The following is an 18,142-nucleotide window of genomic DNA, read 5'->3' as shown; positions in this document are numbered from 1 at the left end:
TTGCCCAAGGTCACACAACTGACAAGTGGCAGAGCAGGGATTTGAACCCATGACCTCTGACTCCCAAGCCCATGCTCTTTCCACTGAACCACGCTGCTTGGACACCCGTGAATAAGCTTTCATCATCAGTCACAAATCATCTTCAAGCTATCATCTCACTCAGGGGGGTTTCTCTAATCAGTCCCTGGCTGAAAACAAAGAACTACAAACTACCGTATAGATACACAGAAATTACCAGGGGCAGAAAAATTAAAAAAAGGTATAAGAAGCATGGCCTAGTTGAAAGGGCTCGGGTTCTTTTAAGTTATTTAATTTCTCTCTGCATTAGGATTAAACTCTATTCCCTCCTATTTAGACTGTGATCCCCATATGGGACAGGGACTGGGTCAAACCTTATTGTTTTTCATCTACCCCAGTGCTTAGAAAGTGCCTGGCACATAGTAAGTGCTTAACAAATACCACAATTATTATCATTTGAGAAGGAGAGGGGATGGAATTCCAGGGAGAGGAAATGTCCAGGTGCAGGAGAACAGATGGAGAGCCTAGGAACTCTTCTAGGGGCTGGCAACGCCCAAGTAGGGACTTGATTCATTAAGTGAATCTGCAATTTGACTGGGTTTTCAAGGATTAACTCTCTTTTTCTTATTTTGAGGCCGTCGATCTCAATTGGAGAAGATACACCAAAGTGCCAATAATCGACCTTCTAAACAGCCATTTCTGGCCCAGGACCTGCCATCAGTGCTTTCCTCAGCAGCAGTGGCTTGGATCAGATGTCTTTCCTTCCCTGCGATATTTCTATGGCTAAACCATCTGCCAGCCTCACATCAAGTTCGCTCCCTTCTCAGGCTGTCCTATGGGTAACCAGAGTTTCCGTCTTCAGGAATCACCAAGCTCCATGCCCGGCACATTTGTCTTCTCAGCTTCTCTGTTAGCTAGATAGGAAGCAGTAGCCTCATCCCCAATAGACTGTAAGCTCCTTGTGGGTAGCAATCATGTCTACCAACTCTACTGTATTGCACTTTCCCAAGCATTTAGTATAGCACCCTGTACACAGTAAGCTCTCGGTAAATACCATTGATCGATTGCCTGATTTCCTAGAACTGCTGCCTCATTCAGGGCTGCTCAACTGCTGCCCAGTTTTACGACTCCGACCTGGGATCGTTGAGCCCAACCATCTCCAGTTCCCAGACGTTGTGACCCATCACGCACTGAGCCACAACTTTAATGGGGAAATTGAGACAGTGGGACAGAGGGTTTTGCCCATACTGGGAATTCAACCAAACCTCTAGCTGCAATCGGTTCCTTTGTTCTGTTCCCCTTCCACTGCTTCCTCCCACCAGCTCCACTTCACCATTCCGAGTGGACGACTCTGGACATTTTACAGTTAGTTCTCATGAGGGACCCCCTTTTTCTGTGAAACGACTATGTTGAAGAACAGCACGCAGACCTCACTGGAAGGGTTTGTCTTGTTGGGCTTCTCTGACAGGCCCTGGCTGGAAACCCCACTCTTTGTCATCTTCCTGCTGGCCTACATCTTGGCCCTCTTTGGTAACATCTCCATCATCCTCGTCTCAAGGCTGGACCCTCAACTCTACACCCCCATGTACTTCTTCCTCAGCAACCTCTCCCTCCTGGATCTCTGCTACATCACTAGCACTATCCCCCAGATGCTCGTCAACCTGTGGGGACCTCAGAAGACCATCAGCTATGGGGGCTGTGTGGCCCAACTCTACATCTCTTTGGCTTTGGGCTCCACTGAGTGCATCCTGCTGGCCATCATGGCCTTTGACCGCTATGTTGCCATCTGCAGATCCCTCCACTATCCAGTCATCATGAACCCACAGCACTGTGTGCGTCTGGCAGCGGGCACCTGGAACAGTGGCTTTGCTAACTCTCTGGTTCAGACGACACTCACAGCGACGGTCCCACGCTGTGGGCACCAAGTCCTCAATCATTTCTTATGTGAGGTGCCCACCCTGCTCAAGTTGGCCTGCACCGATACCCGGCTCAACGAGGCCCTGCTCAACGTGCTCGGGTCCCTCCTGCTCCTGGTGCCCCTGACTCTGATCGTGGGCACCTATGGCTTCATCGCCCGCACCGTGCAGCGGATCCGCTCTGCAGAGAGCCGACGCAAGACCTTCAACACCTGTGCCTCCCACCTGGTGGTGGTGTCGATGTTCTACTTCTCGGCCATCAGCATGTACGTTCAGCCGCCGTCCAGCTATTCGCGGGAGTGTGGCAAGGTCACAACCTTGTTCCACGGGATCCTCACCCCCACATTCAACCCCTTCATATACACCCTGAGGAATAAGGATGTGAAGGCAGCACTGCGTCGGGCACTGACCAAGGAATTCTGGGTCAGCTGCGAACCGTGGATGGAGAAGATCACCATCAGTCTGCCTGCCACTGTTGGCTGGATGGGATGAGGCTCAAGAAATCAGGCGAGCCGAGCGACTCAGTGAGGGGGAGGCAACTTGGCTTAGGGAAAAGACCCTGGGACAGGAAGTTGGAACACCCAGAATTCCGATGTGGCTATCCCGCTGATCTGCAAGTCAGTTAAACTCTCTGTGCCTCCATTTCCTTAAAATGAGGCTACGGATTCTGATTTCCCTATATTTTACTTCGTGAGTCCCCAACAGGACAGGGATGGTGTCAAATCAAATAATCTTGCATAGTGGAAAGAGCCCGGGCCTAGGAGTCAGAGGACCAGGATTCCAATCCCAGTTCTGCCACTTTGCTGTGTGACCTAGGGCAAACCACTCAACTTCTCAGCGCTCCAGTTACCTCATCTGCAAAATGGGGATTAAGACTGTGATTCCCATTTGGGACATGAACTGTATCCAACCTGATTATCCTGTATCTGCCGTAGCACTTATTAAGTGCCTTGCACAAAGTAAGTGCTTAACAACTACCATTAAAAGAAATCTATCCCACCCCTTGCACATAGTAAGCCCTTAATAAATATTATTATTATTTCTGTGGTTATTACTAGTAACATTGTTGTTCTTGGCATAGAGGGTTGATTGCAAAGATGTAAGAGAGGTTGTCACTGGGCAGTTGTTACTGGGCAGCTTGACACAAGTCCACCTAGCAGACTGTAGCAAAGTGAAACCGGAGCCCCAGAAGCATTTGTTTACATAGAAAGGGAACTTATTAATCTGTTTGAGGTTTAGGGAAAGCATCTTGAAGAAGGTATGATTTTATGAGGGTTTTCAGGGTGAGGAGAGTGGTGGGCTGTCAGATCAATGTCACCCATGTGCCCTACTTAACATTAAGGGGCAGGACAGGCTCATGGGCCTTGGAACTCGGTTAGACAACTAGAACTGAAGCAATACATGCCACGTGCCACATGTGCTGGGTGGAACATGGAAGAAAAATGGGCAACAGTGTAATATTCAAACAACTGCTGAAATGGGGGAACTCTAACCAGGGTAGACAGAAGAAATGCTTTAAAGACCCAATGAAGCAAAATCTCAAATGATGTGACATAGGAGTGGACAGTTCATAGGTAGAAACACTTGTATGTATTTGTACATATTTATTACTCTATTTTATTTGTACATATTTATTACTCTATTTTATTTGTACATATTTACTATATTTATTTTATTAATGATGTGTATATAGCTATAATTCTATTTATTCTGATGGTATTGACACCTATCTACTTGTTTTGGTTTTTTTGTCTGCCTCCCCCCTTCTAGACTGTAAGCCCATTGTTGGGTAGGGACTGTCTCTGTACGTCACCAATTCATACTTCCCAAGCGTTCAGTACAGTGCTCTGCACACAGTAAGCGCTCAATAAATACGATTGAATGAGTGAATAGAGCAAGGGAGTTTCAGGACAGAGGGAAGATGTGGGTGAGGGGTTGGTGGCAAGATAGACAAGATCAAGTTACAGAGAGTAGGTTGGGATTAAAGGGAAAAAGTGTATGGATTGGGTTGTAATAGGAGATCAGTAGGAGGGGGAGAGCTGAATTGAGTGCCACAGAAAGTCAACGGTAAGGAGTTTCTATTTGATGTTGAGGTGGATGTACAACCTCTGGAGGACTATGAGGAGTGGGGAAGCATGGGCTAATTTTTTTTTTTCTGAAAAATGATGCAGGCAACAGGGAGAACATGGACAGGACTAGCATGGACGCTAGAATCGTCAATTTATGTTAAACAATACTTCTGAATATGGCATGTATTGAGATCTCACTATATACAAAACACTATACTAAGAGCTGGGATAGAAACAATTTAATCAGACCAGACACGGTCCCTGTCCCACAAGGGGCTCACGGTCTAAGTAGGAGGGAGAACAGTATTTAATCCTCACTTTACAGATGAGTAAACTAAGGCCCAGAAAAGTGAAGTGACTTGTCCAAGATCACACGGCAGGCAAATGGCAGAGCGAGGATTAGAACCCAGGTCATCTGACTCCCAAGCTCTTTCATTAAACCAAGCTACTTCCCAGTATTTACCCCATGGAAGAGCTAAGCAGCTTTTTGGGTATAAGGAAAGGAGTACAACCAATCAATCTCAAGGAATAATAATATCCCAAAGAATCCAGGGAGACAGAGAGATATCCGAGGAAGGAAAAACAATCCATTTATTTCATCAGAACAAAGGCTGGGAGACTTGGCCAGTTTTCCAACGTGATCCTACTGCAATGAGAAGTGACCAATAAAATCTGGGTGCTCCATTGGGTATTTACAATAGGTACTGAGCTCATACTACGGACCAGATATAATGCTTAAGTGATGGGATGGATACAAGATAGTCAGATCAGACACAATCCTTACTCCCCCCAAGTACTCACAGTGAGATCTTAGCTGATTAATCTTTGTGACATTCCATTTTACTATTTATGACTGATGTCCATATTATGATATTTTTAACAGTAGAATTTGTATGATTTTCTATCTCTTCATGGGGACGTTTTCTTATTATTTTATCATTAGTCTTGTATCATGGTTATGATATCCCTTTTTGGTGATAAAGATTACATGAAGAATGATTACTGTGCACACACTGTGTCCTTGATTCCTAAAATGTTTGTCCCTTCCCACACAAGGATGCCACACCTCCCAGAAGCTTCTGGGACCAGTAGAAAGGCAGAGATGTTCTCAAAACATGATGTCAAACCACAGAAGTGGAGAGAATTTGATCTTGAACTTCTAGTCACGATCCTCTGGGCCCTTGTTGTTCAAAAAATAATTGCTGCATCCCTTTGTGGGGTTCCCAGGCTTAGCGGAGTCAGTCAGGTGGGTGGTCTCGCAGGGCAAAGAAGTAGGTAAAATACCACAGTCTACCCAACCTTCTTAAAGCTCAGGCAGTTCAAATACAAAGCAGCGTTGGGGGTTGGGGGAGGGAGAGTGGGTGGCTCATCTCTCTGTTGGTGTCTCCTTCCCTTCCTTCAGCTTCCTACTGCCCCTCTATTGGGAAATATCGGGGTGACCCCAGCTCAGCGGGAACCGCGGAGAAGAGGCGTACTGGCTTTTTCAGACAATTCCTCTCCAACACCACTCCTCTACTACTAGGTCAAGCTGGAGTCAAGATCTCTCTTAACTGCCATTCCCACTCATTCCTTTTCTTTAGACATTCCCTTCATATTGCCTCTCCCTGGCTCAGCTCCTCCTACAACCAACACTGCCCTGAATGGAGACAAGGAGGGAACGGGCCATTGAGGACTCTCATTTTCCACTTGGCTCTCCAACAGTGACCAAGATGGAAGATGGTCAGGTGGAAGTCATTGTTAACTGAGCCCTGAACCCCACTGCTGAACCAGGGAGGGAAAGGAAGCCAGTGGTGGGTCTGACAGATTATGTAAATTCCCATTTTCGGGGGGGGGGAATGTAAAGGGGGAAAGAGAGAGAGAGACAGAGCAAACAAGAGCAGCGTGGCCTACTGGAAAGAGCCTAGGCCTGGAAATCAGAAGCCCTGGTTTCTAATCACAGCTTGCCATCTTCTTGCTGTGTGACTTAAGGCAAGTCATTTAACTTCTCTGTACCTCAGTTTTCTCATCTGCAAAATGGGGATTAAATGCCTGTCCTCCCTCCCACTTAGACTGTGAGCCCCATGTGGGACAGACACTGCGTCCAACCTGGTTACCTTGTATCTAACTCAATGCTTAATACAGTCCTTGGCACATAGTAGGTGCTTAATGAATGATACAATTCTTATTATTCTTATTATTAGAGAAAGAGAAAACATCCTTCCACCCTACATAGTTTGGTGAATCCAAGATGCTCCACTGCTGCCCCAACCCTAGCCATCTGCTGTTCTCATCTCACACAGAGAAGCAGCATGGCTCAGTGGAAAGAGGCCTTGGAGTCAGAGGCCATGGGTTCAAATCCCGGCTCTGCCAATTGTCAGCTGTGTGACTTTGGGCAACTTCTCTGAGCCTCAGTTACCTCATCTGTAAAATGGGGATTAAGACTGTGAGTCCCCAGTGGGATAACCTGATCACCTTGTAACCTCCCCAGCGCTTAGAACAGTGCTTTGCACATAGTAAGCCCTTAATAAATGCTATCATTATTTATTTATTATTTATAAGACAACCTACCCCCAAACCCACCTTCAACCAAGCTTAGCTTCTTGTAGCCTCTCCTTTCTTGGTCTTCCCCCTATAGAGCTCTATTCAAACAACAATTAGACAAGCCTCTGTCCTGAATGTTTTTATCACCTTGAGTTTCCTTGACATCCCTTCCGGTTCCAGGATCACAAGGCTCTTGGAGGAATTTAAGGTAGAAATGTGGCAGGGTCAGGGAAGGGATGACCTCTGTGACTTTCTTAGACATAAGGTTATGGGAGAGATGATCTCATGAAACTCTGGCCAGATCGAGGAGTTTCCCAGATCAGCTCCAGAAATACATTTCCCAGAGATTGCTGGGGCTACACGGGTACTGGCCTGCTGAGAATTCAGTGAGCAAAGATCATGAGTTTTTGAGAGGAATCGAAAGGAAATGTGGTCATGGGACTTGATGGGCAAATGAAGTGTGCAGTAAGGCAAGGGAGGTCCGGGAAACATATTCCGATAAATAAGCAGGAGACAAAATGGTTGTGTTCTCTGATGTACTGCTTGCTCCATGTGTGGGTCCCAGTTGGCTGGAAGAATTCCGAGGGCTTTGTGCAAGGACATGACCAGAGAAGAAGGGGGTAGCCCCCTGGCCTGGAATGCCCTCCCTCCACACATCTGCCAAGCTAGCTCTCTTTCTCCCTTCAAAGCCCTACTGGGAGCTCACCTCCTCCAAGAGGCCTTCCCAGACCGAGCCCCCTTTTTCCTCTCCTCCCCCATCCCCCCCACTCTACCTCCTTTACCTCCCCACAGCACCTGTATATATGTTTGTACAGATTTATCACTCTATTTTACTTGTATGTATTTACTATTCTATTTATTTTGTTAATGATGTTCATTTAGCTTTAATTCTATTTGTTCTGATGACTTGACACCTGTCCACATGCTTTGTTTTGTTGTCTGTCTCCCCCTTCTAGACTGTGAGCCCGTTGTTGGGTAGGGACCGTCTCTATATGTTGCCAACTTGTACTTCCCAAGTGCTTAGTACAGTGCTCTGCACATAGTAAGTGCTCAATAAATGCGATTTAATGAATGAATGAATGAATAAGGGACTGGGGGGACCAGTGGGGACAGGTGAACTCTGTGTAGGAGGAATGGACCCTCCTCAATACATATGAGCCTGTGAATCAATCAATCAGAGAAGCAGTGGTGCCTAGTGGAAAGAGCCCGGCCCTGAGAGACAGAGAACCGGGGTTCTAATCCCATCTTGGCCATTTGTCTGGTGAGTGACCAACGGCAGATCAGTTAACTTCTCTGTGCTTCAGTTACCTCATCTGTAAAATGGGGATTAAGACTGTGAGTCCCAAGTGGGGGAGGGACTGTGTCCAACCAGATTAGTTTGGATTTACCCCAGCACTTAGTACAGTGCTTGCTACAAAGTGCTTAATACCATTAAAATAAAAAATTCATGAATCCATGATATTTATTGAGGACTTATTGAGGGCAAATCACTGAACTGAGCACTTGGAAGAGTACGGCACAGCAGAGTTGGTCAACACTATTTCTGTCCTCAAGGAACTCACAGCCAAGCGCTTAGTACAGTGCTCTGCAAATAGTAAGCATTCAATAAATTCTACTAGTAGTCTAGAGGGGAAGGTAGACTTTAAAATAAATTACAACTAGGGGAAGCAGCAGAGTAGCTGGACATGTACTCAAGTGCTGTGGGGGTAGAGTGAATAACAAAGTCTTTAATGGGTACAGACCCAATGTGTATGTGACACAGAAAGGAGAGCCCATAGGTGAGTGGGAAAGCTTCTCGGAGGAGGGCTTTGAAGATGGGGAGAGATGTTAGGGTGTTGGCATCAGAATTAAACTTCTGGATTGAGCCCTTAGCCTTGAATTTCAGGAGTTGAGAACCTGTGTGATAGAGCTGCTGAAAATAATTGGCACTATCACTCAATTCATAATAATTATGGTATTTGTCAAGTGCTTACTATGTGCCAAGCACTGTTCTAAGCGCTGAGGTAGATACAAGGTTATCAGGTTGTCCCACGTGGGGCTCAGTCTTAATCCCCGTTTTACAGATGAGGTAACTGAGGGCACAGAGAAGTTAAGTGACTTGCCCAAAGTCATACAGCTGACAAGTGGTGGATCCGGGATTAGAACCCACGACCTCTGACTCCCAAGCCTGTGCTCTTTCCGCTAAGCCATGCTGCTTCTCAACTGTTTTGAATTATCTTTGAACTTTTATCCTTCAACTGCCTCTCATCCCTTCCAACTGTGTTTCAAGATCGGTCAGTGGAGAGCCCTCTCTGCTGGTCTCTCCCCAGTCTCTTGCTGATCCTCAGAGAAAAGATGGGACAGGAGACCCTTTGCTGACATTTCACAATTACAACTGGCTCTGTGATCTCGGGTAAGTCACTTAACTTCTCTGTATCTTGGTTTCCTCATTTGTAAAATGGAGAGTCAATACTTGTTCTCTCCGCCCTTTAGACTGTGAGAACCAGGTGGATAACGACTGTGTCTGACCTGATTAATTTGTATCTACCCCAGTGCTTAATGCTGTGCTTAGCACATAGCAAGTGCCTGACAAAATACCATCGTAATTAATTAACCAATATCTTTACCATGTTGATGGAATAGATCCAATGCTGCTGAACCTTCCTTGGGCTGCCAGCTGGCGGTCAAGAGCTTGCTCAGAGCCCTTGAGATTGAAATTCCAAACTTCAGGATTGAAGGGCAACCCAGCAAAGGGAAGACACTCTATTAGCATGATTTTCCTGCTGCAGAGGAGACCAAGTTTCTCGGGGTGCCTGAGGGCTCCTTCTCTCAATCCTGGCATAGAGTAGGTTAGACCTGGGCAGACAGAAAGAGTAAGAAATAGCGAAAAGATCTGGCACCATGCTTCCCAATCGATCAGTCAATCAGTGGTATTTATCAAGTGCTTACTATGTGCAGAGCGCTGAACGAAGCTCTTGGGAGAGTACAGAATTAGCAGGCATGTTCCCTGACTATAACAAGTCTACAGTCTAGAGGGGGAGAGAGACATTAATGTACAAGTCATTTATAGTATATAATTCAAAGATATGGACATGAGTGTTGTGAGGTTGAGGATGTGGCAAATATCAAATGCCCAAAGGTCACAGATCCACGTGCCCAACCCAAATGTCCAGTCAACTTCCTTAATTAGCAGTGAACAAACGCTCAGGAGGCTTGGGAACCCTGTGCTAACATACTGGGTTTCCATGGGCAAGTTGCATGATCTATCAGGTCTCAGTTGCTGTCCCTGTACAATGGGTACCTGTTCCTAATTAATAATAATGATTGGAGCATTTGTTAACCTCTTACTATGTGCCGAGCACTGTGCTAATGACTGGGTAAGCAGGTCAGACAGGGTCCCTGTCCTTCACAGAGCTCGCAATCTAAGGGGAAAGGGAGAAAATGCATTCAATTCCCATTTAACAAATGAGAAAACTGAGGCACAGAGAATCAATCATATTTTTTAAGCGTTTACTCTGTGCAGAGCACTGTACTAAGCGCTTGGGCTAGTACAATATAACAGTATCATAATAATAATGTTGGCATTTGTTCAGCGCTTACTATGTGCCAAGCACTGCTCTAAGCACTGAGGTAGATACAAGGTAATCAGGTTGTCCCACATGGGGCTCACAGTCATCATCATCATCATCATCATCATCAATCGTATTTATTGAGCGCTTACTATGTGCAGTCTTCATCCCCATTTTACAGATGAGGTAACTGAGGCACAGAGAAGTGAAGTGACTTGCCCAAGGTCACACAGGAGATAAGTGGTAGAGTTGGGATTAGAACCACGACTTCTGAGTCCCAAGCCCGGGCCCTTTCCACTGGGCCACGCTGCTTCTCAATATAAGAGGCACATTCCCTGCCCACAACAAGCTTGCTGTCTAGAGGAAGCTTACAGTCTAGAGGTTGGTGGTGCCCAAGTGGTGGAACTGGGAGGAGACTCCCAGCCCTGTGCCCTTTCCACGAGGCCATGCTGCTTCATCCCCTGCCTCCTTCCCACAGATGCCGAGGCAGAAGCACCAGATGACAGATTTCTTCCCCTACAGACTGAAAATGATCAACGGAAGCTTCTCCCAAAGCTTCATCCTCTTGGGATTCTCCAACCGGCCCTACCTGGAACTGGTCCTCTTTGCAATCATCTTGATTTTCTACCTCCTGACCCTGTTGGGCAACACGTCCATCATCCTAGTGTCCCAGTTGGACCTCCGGCTCCACACACCCATGTACTTCTTCCTCTCCCACCTCTCCTCACTGGACCGCTGCTTCACCACCAGTGTCATCCCCCAGATGCTAGTTCACCTGTCCCGAACAGACAAGTCCATCACCTTTGGCGGCTGTCCCGCCCAACTCTACGTGTCCCTGGCCCTGGGCTCCACTGAATGTCTCCTCCTCGCTGCCATGGCGCTGGACCGCTTCGCCGCCATCTGCTACCCCCTGCGTTACGCCATCTTCATGAACCCTCGTCTCTGCCGGCAGCTGGCCGCCGGGTCTTGGGTGGGCGGTTTCATGGCGTCTCTGCTGCAGACCGTCCTCACCATGAAGCTGCCCTTCTGTGGCCGGGCACAGGTGGACGGCTTTGTGTGCGAGGTCCCCGCTCTGCTGAAGATCTCCTGTGTCGACACGACCTTCATCGAAGTGGAGCTATTTGCCGCCACCTTGCTCTACCTCGGGGTGCCGGTGCTGCTCATCTTCGTCTCCTACGGCCGCCATCGCCCGGGCCGTGCTGAGGATAGGGTCGGGTGAGGGACGGCGGAAGGCGTTTGGGACCTGCGGGTCTCACCTGATGGTGGTGTCCCTATTCTACGGCAGCATCCTCACCGTCTACATCCTGCCACAGAACCGCTACGCCGAGGCCAGAGGCAAGTGGCTCTCCCTCTTCTACAAGGTGGTCATCCCCACTCTCAACCCCCTCATCTACACCCTGAGGAACCAAGATGTGAAAGGTGCCATGAGGCGGTTGTTGGTCCAGAAGACGGTCAAGTGACTGTTAGGGACGGGCCCAGAGAAGCAGCGTGGCATAGTGGAAAGAGCCAGGGCTTGGGAGTCGGAGGTTGTGGGTTCTAATTCCGACTCCGCCACTTGACCAGCTGTGTGGCTTTGGGCAAGTCACTTGACTTCTCTGGGCCTCAGAGAAACTTCCCACCTTCCCTACCTTAAACTGTCCCAGGGACCAACACAGACACATAGTAACTTGTTTACACGTGTGCATAGAGCGTTGTCCTTCAATTCGAAGAAATCACTGCAGACACGAAGAAAGCGGGTCATTGATAAGTAAAACAAAAATGTACTAATGAGCATGAACTGAAATCTCAGCCTGGAGGACACACACCAAGCACAAAGAACATATCTGCTAGAATAGGAACACACACACACACACACACACACACACACACACACACATGCACACGGACTCTAAGAACCCTTTCTTTCACATTCAAACACAGAGAGAGATCACAGCCCAAACACACAAACATATCCACAAACACAGGGGTGCGTATAATAAGTATAATAATAATAATTGTAGCATTTGCTAAGCTTTTACAATGTGCTAGGCACTGTACTAAGTGCTGGGGTGGATACAAGCAAATATGGTTGGACACAGTCCCTATCTCATGTGGGGCTCACAGTTCTCAATCCCCATTTTACAGTTGAGGTAACTGAAGCAAAGAGCAGTGAAGTGACTTGCCCAAAGTCACACAGGACAAGCCATAATTCTTCTTCTTATTATTAATATTATTATGTGGCAGAGCCAGGATTAGAACCCATGACCTTCTGGCTTGCAGACACGTGCTCTATCCACTATACCATTCTACTTAAGCAAATACTTGAGTGGAAAGTGTATGAATTATAAATCCAAGTAGGACAGGGATTATGACTGATCTGATCATCAGCCCCAGCCTTTAGAGGGAAAGCTTAATAAAGATTAATCTGAAGTACTATTATTATTATTATACAAATGAAAACAAACATACTTAGAGACCCACCTGATGAAAGATCTACACATGCGTAAAGAGGAAAAAGATCTGAGGGTCACAGTGTCATCACAACTCAGAGATTAAGGAGAGCCCAGGCCTCCCTTGGTGATAATTGATTTAACATTTTAATCCATTAAACTGAGAGAGGTAAAACTCAGATTATCCTCCGTATTCTCCTGACTCCATCCCCTCTCCAAAGATGTTTCCTTTCTCCAATTAGCCCTCCTTCTCTCTTCCTCTGGGATATAAGAAATTTCCTCTTAAAAGTAGGTAGGGGATAGTCAGTGGCTTGACTGTCTTTCCTTTGGAATGATCGCTGAAGGTGAAAGAGTTTGAAGTCCCAACTCTTCACAGTTCAGAGAGGTGAATGATGGATCTGGTGTCAGTCAGATAGGAGGAGCATGCAAGGGGAAAGGAGTCATCACCAAAGGGATCATCCCTTAGGCTGTAAACTCCTTGAGGGCAGGAATCGTGTCTCCCTAGTCTATTGGACTGTACTTTCCCAAGTACGGCACTCTCCCTGCAGTTAGCTCTCAGTAGTGATGGAATAATGGATTGGGTCAGTCCATGGACATTAATGTGGTGGACTTGTTCACTTTCTAGGTGAGCAGTTCAACTCCCTTTCTGCCACCCCTGTCAGGGACCCCCATAGCTGTCCCCTCCACACTTGAAATAGTCTGGTTTCCCTGTAAGCAAACTCACCTGCTCCTGTAGAAGAGGTTCTAACTAATGGTAGGGTCTCCAGGGCAACTGGCATGGCCAACTGTTGGCTCTGGAGTCAGGGCCTTGGGGAATGGAACCAAGAGAGCAAAGTGTGGTCTCCTCCAGCAGACAAATTCTAATCTGTGAGGATCTTCAGAGCAGCAGGAACCAGGAACACTTGAAGTCTCACCCCATCTGCTCTTCTAGGCCAGTTTTTTTTTAAAAAAACCCTAAAAAACAGACAATAGGTGTTGGAGAGAGAGAACTGTGAACTTCACCTACTCAGTTTATGATGCCAAGGTAAACAGAGTTGCTAGGACACAGAACCCTAAATCAACAGCACATTTTTAGAATTAGGTGGGAGTCTAAAAATCTCTCATTTAAATGGAGAGATCATGGGCCTCAGAGTCAGGGGTCCTGGATTCTCATCCTGGTCTGCCTCCTGCATGCTGTGTGACCTTAGGCAAGTCACTTCCCTTCTCTGTGCCTCAGTTTTCTCATCTGTAAAATGGAGATTCAGTATTTGTTCTCCCTTCTACTTAGACTGTGAGCCTCCTGTAGGTCAGGGGCTGTGTCCGACCTGATTAGCTTAGATTTCCACTGAGCCACGCTGCTCCTCTACAGTAATCCTCCTGTACACTTGATCTACAGTAATCCCTTAAAAATGCTTTTTTATTATTACTATTATCATCATCATTATTAATTGTTTCAAACATCTGTCCTCTGCTGCTCTCTTGTAGGCAATTGTAATATTTGTTGTGACCCAAAGCAGCATAGCTCAGTGGAAAGAGCCCGGGCTCTGGAGTCAGAGGTCCTGGGTTCAAATCCCGGCTCTGCCACTTGTCAGCTGTATGACTTTGGGCAAGTCATCTTCTCTGGGTCTCAGTTCCCTCAGCTGTAAAATGGGGATTAAGACAGTGAGCCCCCCGTGGGACAACCTGATCACCTTGTAACCTCCCTAGTGATTAGAACAGTGCTTTGCACTTAATAAATGCCATCATTATTATTATCGTTCCAATACTTGTGTTCTGCTGTTCTCTAGTGAGTATTGTGATATCTTTTATGACCCTTACAGGCCTTCGTTCCAGTGCCTTTCCTCTGCTCCTCTCTAGTGGTGGTTGGCTTTTTATTATCAACTTTGCAGGTGGGCTTTCCAAACCCTATAATTCAGCTGTCATTTTGATATTTGTCAAGCTTTGCCAACGATCATTCCAATCACCTGCCTAGCCTCATAGGGGAATCTTTCCAAATCCTGTCCTCTGCTGTTCTCTAGTGATCATTTGTGATTACACCTTTAAACATTTCTTTCTCTCCCCTGCACAGTGACCTCGTGAATTTGGGTCACTATTTTAGGATTCTGCGACCTCAAGAATGCCTAACCTCCGTAGCAAACAGGTCTATCCTACTGCTGGTCACTAGGATCTGGGTGACAGATTGGGCTCTCCTTGCTGTTTCGGTCAAACATTCCCAGTGCTTTGGGGGCTTTCTATGCTCAGATCCCTGAATTACTCTTCTCATTTAGGGGGCAAATAATAGTTGTAGTAGTAACAATAAAAATAACAATAATAATAATTGTGGTATTTGTAAGTGCTTGCTGTGTGCTAAGCACTGTTCTAAGCACGGGGTAGACACAAGACAGGTTGGTCACAGTATAAATAGGAATTGAATCTCCATCATCCCCATGTTATACTGTACTCTTCCAAGCACTTAGTACAGTGCTTTGCACATAGTAAGTGCTCACTAAATACGATTGAATGAATACAGATGAGGAAACTGAGGCTCAGAGAAGTTAAGTGACATAGGTCATGTAGCAGACAAACAGCAATGCTGGGATTAGAACACAGGTCCTCTGGTTCCCAGGCCTTTGTTCCTAATATTAGGCCATGTTGCTTCTGTATTCACACTCCTCTTCACTCAAAGATGCATGGCAACCTTCTGGCATTGTCTGTGTGATAAATACGACATCCATGTCTTCACCTGTTCATCTCTTCACCAAGGTCGGAGACTACCCAGTTCCCCATGGTCCCTCCTTCTTTCTTTGTTTACCCTTTCTCCCGAAACAGTTCCAGAGGATAGCAGTGACGATGAGAAAGCAGATCACGTTCAGAGTCCCACTCACAGTCAGACCCCACCAACAGGAATTGTTCTGGGGAGAAAGGAAACCTGAAATGCGAGTGTCCGGAGGTTAATGGTGTGTCAGTTCTCCCTCCCATGGCAGGGAGCTCACAGGAAATAGCTAAGTCTCCCTCACTCTCTCTTCTAGACTGTGAGCCCACTGTTGGGTAGGGACCGTCTTTATGTGTTGCCAACTTGTACTTCCCAAGCGCTTAGTACAGTGCTCTGCACACAGTAAGTGCTCAATAAATACGATTGATTGATTGGACTGTCCATCCAGGCTCTCCAGGGATGAGAAGGGAGTGAGCCGGTATCTCCAGGGGCTGCCCTCCCTCCAGCCAGTGCAGGAGTGACCAGCAGTTCCGTTTTCCCTTGGGTCCCGGGAGCCTCATGACCAATGAACTGTACCCCGGGAAGTCAGCCAGGCAGTCAGTCAATTGTACTTATTGAGTGCTTACTGAATGCAAAGCACTGTAATAAGCACTTGGGAGAGTACAATAAGGGAAGCAGCGTGGCTTAGTGGAAAGAGCCCGGGCTTGGGAGTCAGAGGTCATGGGTTCTAATCCCGGCTCTGCCACTTGTCAGCTGTGTGACTTTGGGCAAGTCACTTAACTTCTCTGTGCCTTAGTTACCTCATCTGTGAAATAGGGATTAAGACTGTGAGCCCCATGTGGGACAACCTGATAACCTTGTATCTACCCCAGTGCTTAGAACAGTGCTTGGCACATAGTAAGCGCTTAACAAATACCATCATCATTATTATTATTATTGCAATATAAGAATATAGCAGACACATTCCCTGCCCACAGTACTCCATAGCCAAGACCCCAAGTGCAGGGTCCCACTCCTCCCAGGGTGAAAGACCACCCATGCCTAACCCCAAGAGAGCTTCAGGCCAGGGTGATTCAAACCCTGAATGGAAATTTGAAGCAGAGTGAAAATTTTCTTCTCCCTTCTAAACAGGGAGAAAAATAGCCCTATCTCTGAGTCCTAAGGAGATATCAGGCCTGGGCACAGGGAACAACTAAAGAGTGCATTACAATAACGTGGGCTTCTGCACTCTCTGTTCCCAGCTCCTCCTCACCCCAATCATGCCCCGCCTATGGTTTCCCCTAACATACCCAGCAATGTGAGTTCAGGTTTAAATACCCAAGATGGGGACAAAATCAGCCTCCTTCCCATGGGCCAAACTATGATAGTTCAGCTCTGTGTGAGTCCAAGGAGCAGTCACTGAAGTACACACACACACAAACACACACCCTACAGTGTTTTAGTCAACCTTATTATTATTATTATCATTAATAAAAGTGCCAGTCGTTTCCAATTCATAGCGACTCCATGGATATACTTTCTCCAGAACGTCCTGTCCTCTGCCATAATCCACAATCTTTCTAACGGTTCTTCCGTTATCGTTGTTATAGTCACTATCCATCTAGCTGCTGGTCTGCCTCTGCCACATTTTCCCTGAACTTTTTCTACCATTAGTGTCTTCTCCAAAGAATTAGTTCTCCTGATTATGCGTCCAAAATATGCTAACCTAAGTCTAGTTATTTGGCCTTCTAAAGACCACTTTGGTTTAATTTGCTCTAAAATCCATCTGTTTGTTTTTCGGGCAGTCCATGGTATTTGCAAAACCTCATGGCCCCCTTTTAATGGTATTTGTTAAGCTCTACTATGTGCCAGGCACCGTACTAAGCTCTGGGGTAGATACAAGCTAATCAGGCCAGACATGGTCCGTGTCCCACGTAGGACTCACAGTCTTAATCCCCATTTTACAGATGAGGTAACTGGGGCAAAGAAAAGTGAAGTGACTTGCCCAGGGTCACACAGCAGACAGGTGGTGAAGCTGAGGATTAGAACCCAGGCCCTTCTGACTCCTGGGTCTGTGCTCTTTCCACTAAGCCATGCTGCTAATATAGCAGCTAATATGCTGCTGTATATATGTATATATGTTTGTACATATTTGTTACTCTATTTATTTATTTATTTATTTATTTTACTTGTACATATCTATTCTATTTATTTTATTTTGTTAGTATGTTTGGTTTTGTTCTCTGTCTCCCCCTTTTAGACTGTGAGCCCACTGTTGGGTAGGGACTGTCTCTATATGTTGCCAACTTGTACTTCCCAAGCGCTTAGTACAATGCTCTGCACACAGTAAGCGCTCAATAAATACGATTGATGATGATGATGATGATGCTGACCCACTAGCACCTTGAACTAGACCTGCTGAATGAGGGCAGAATTGGTGTCAGCCAGTTACAAGCTTGCATTAACAGGATCTAGACTCTTCCAAGTCCCACAGAGTCTCACAGGTAAATCCTGGGTTGGCTGAATACCCGAACCTAGACCCTGAGCCAGTCCTGGCTCTACCCAGAGAGCCTCCCTCGGAGGGCTGCTGGGTTCTGGGATGCCTGACACTGAAGGTCATTTGAGGAGGAGGGGGTGACAATATTGGGACCTCCCCACATTCCCTGAAACACCCGAAAATTCACCTAACAGAGGATGCTTAGCAGATGTGACCGACTGATTTATGACAAGGAATCTTGTACCTTTTATGTGGACATACGACTCCTTCTTGAACCCCAGGATTGGGTTCTGGATGGAACAGGACATGGTCCTACTGGTATTAGAGAAGCAGTGTGGCTCAGTGGAAAGAGCACGGGCTTTGGAGTCAGAGGTCGTGTGTTCAAATCCCGGCTCCGCCACTTGTCAGCTGTGTGACTTTGGGTAAGTCACTTAACTTCTCTGTGCCTCAGTTACCTCGTCTGTAAAATGGGGGTTAAGACTGTGAGCCCCCTGT

General features: G+C 46.6%; 1 protein-coding gene and 1 pseudogene across 1 annotated transcript; both read left to right on the top strand.

Moving 5' to 3' along the window:
* Window positions 1-1,424: 1,424 nt before the first annotated feature.
* LOC119923148 (olfactory receptor 2B6-like) lies at window positions 1,425-9,272 on the top strand. Its single transcript, XM_038742668.1, has 7 exons — window positions 1,425-2,394; window positions 5,406-5,474; window positions 5,705-5,722; window positions 6,704-6,731; window positions 6,825-6,909; window positions 8,851-8,915; window positions 9,146-9,272. The coding sequence occupies exons 1-7, from the start codon at window positions 1,425-1,427 to the stop codon at window positions 9,270-9,272; spliced, it is 1,362 nt and encodes a 453-aa protein (XP_038598596.1).
* A 1,328-nt stretch (window positions 9,273-10,600) lies between these two features.
* Window positions 10,601-11,531, top strand: LOC119923147 (annotated as a pseudogene).
* Window positions 11,532-18,142: the final 6,611 nt, after the last annotated feature.

This window comes from Tachyglossus aculeatus, unplaced genomic scaffold (assembly GCF_015852505.1).
Source record: "Tachyglossus aculeatus isolate mTacAcu1 unplaced genomic scaffold, mTacAcu1.pri scaffold_149_arrow_ctg1, whole genome shotgun sequence".
Lineage (NCBI taxonomy): Eukaryota > Metazoa > Chordata > Mammalia > Monotremata > Tachyglossidae > Tachyglossus > Tachyglossus aculeatus.
The sequence above is the reverse complement of the archived record's forward strand: the minus strand, read 5'-3'. Positions and strand labels throughout refer to the sequence as shown.

Coding starts and splice junctions, on each gene's coding strand:
- LOC119923148 (XM_038742668.1), top strand. CDS start 1,425: ATGTTGAAGAACAGCACGCAGACCTCACTGGAAGGGTTTGTCTTGTTG. Junction 2,395..5,405: donor GATGGAGAAGATCACCATCA/GTCTGCCTGCCA, acceptor CCCTTCCTTCAG/CTTCCTACTGCCCCTCTATT. Junction 6,732..6,824: donor GGCTCTTGGAGGAATTTAAG/GTAGAAATGTGG, acceptor AACTCTGGCCAG/ATCGAGGAGTTTCCCAGATC.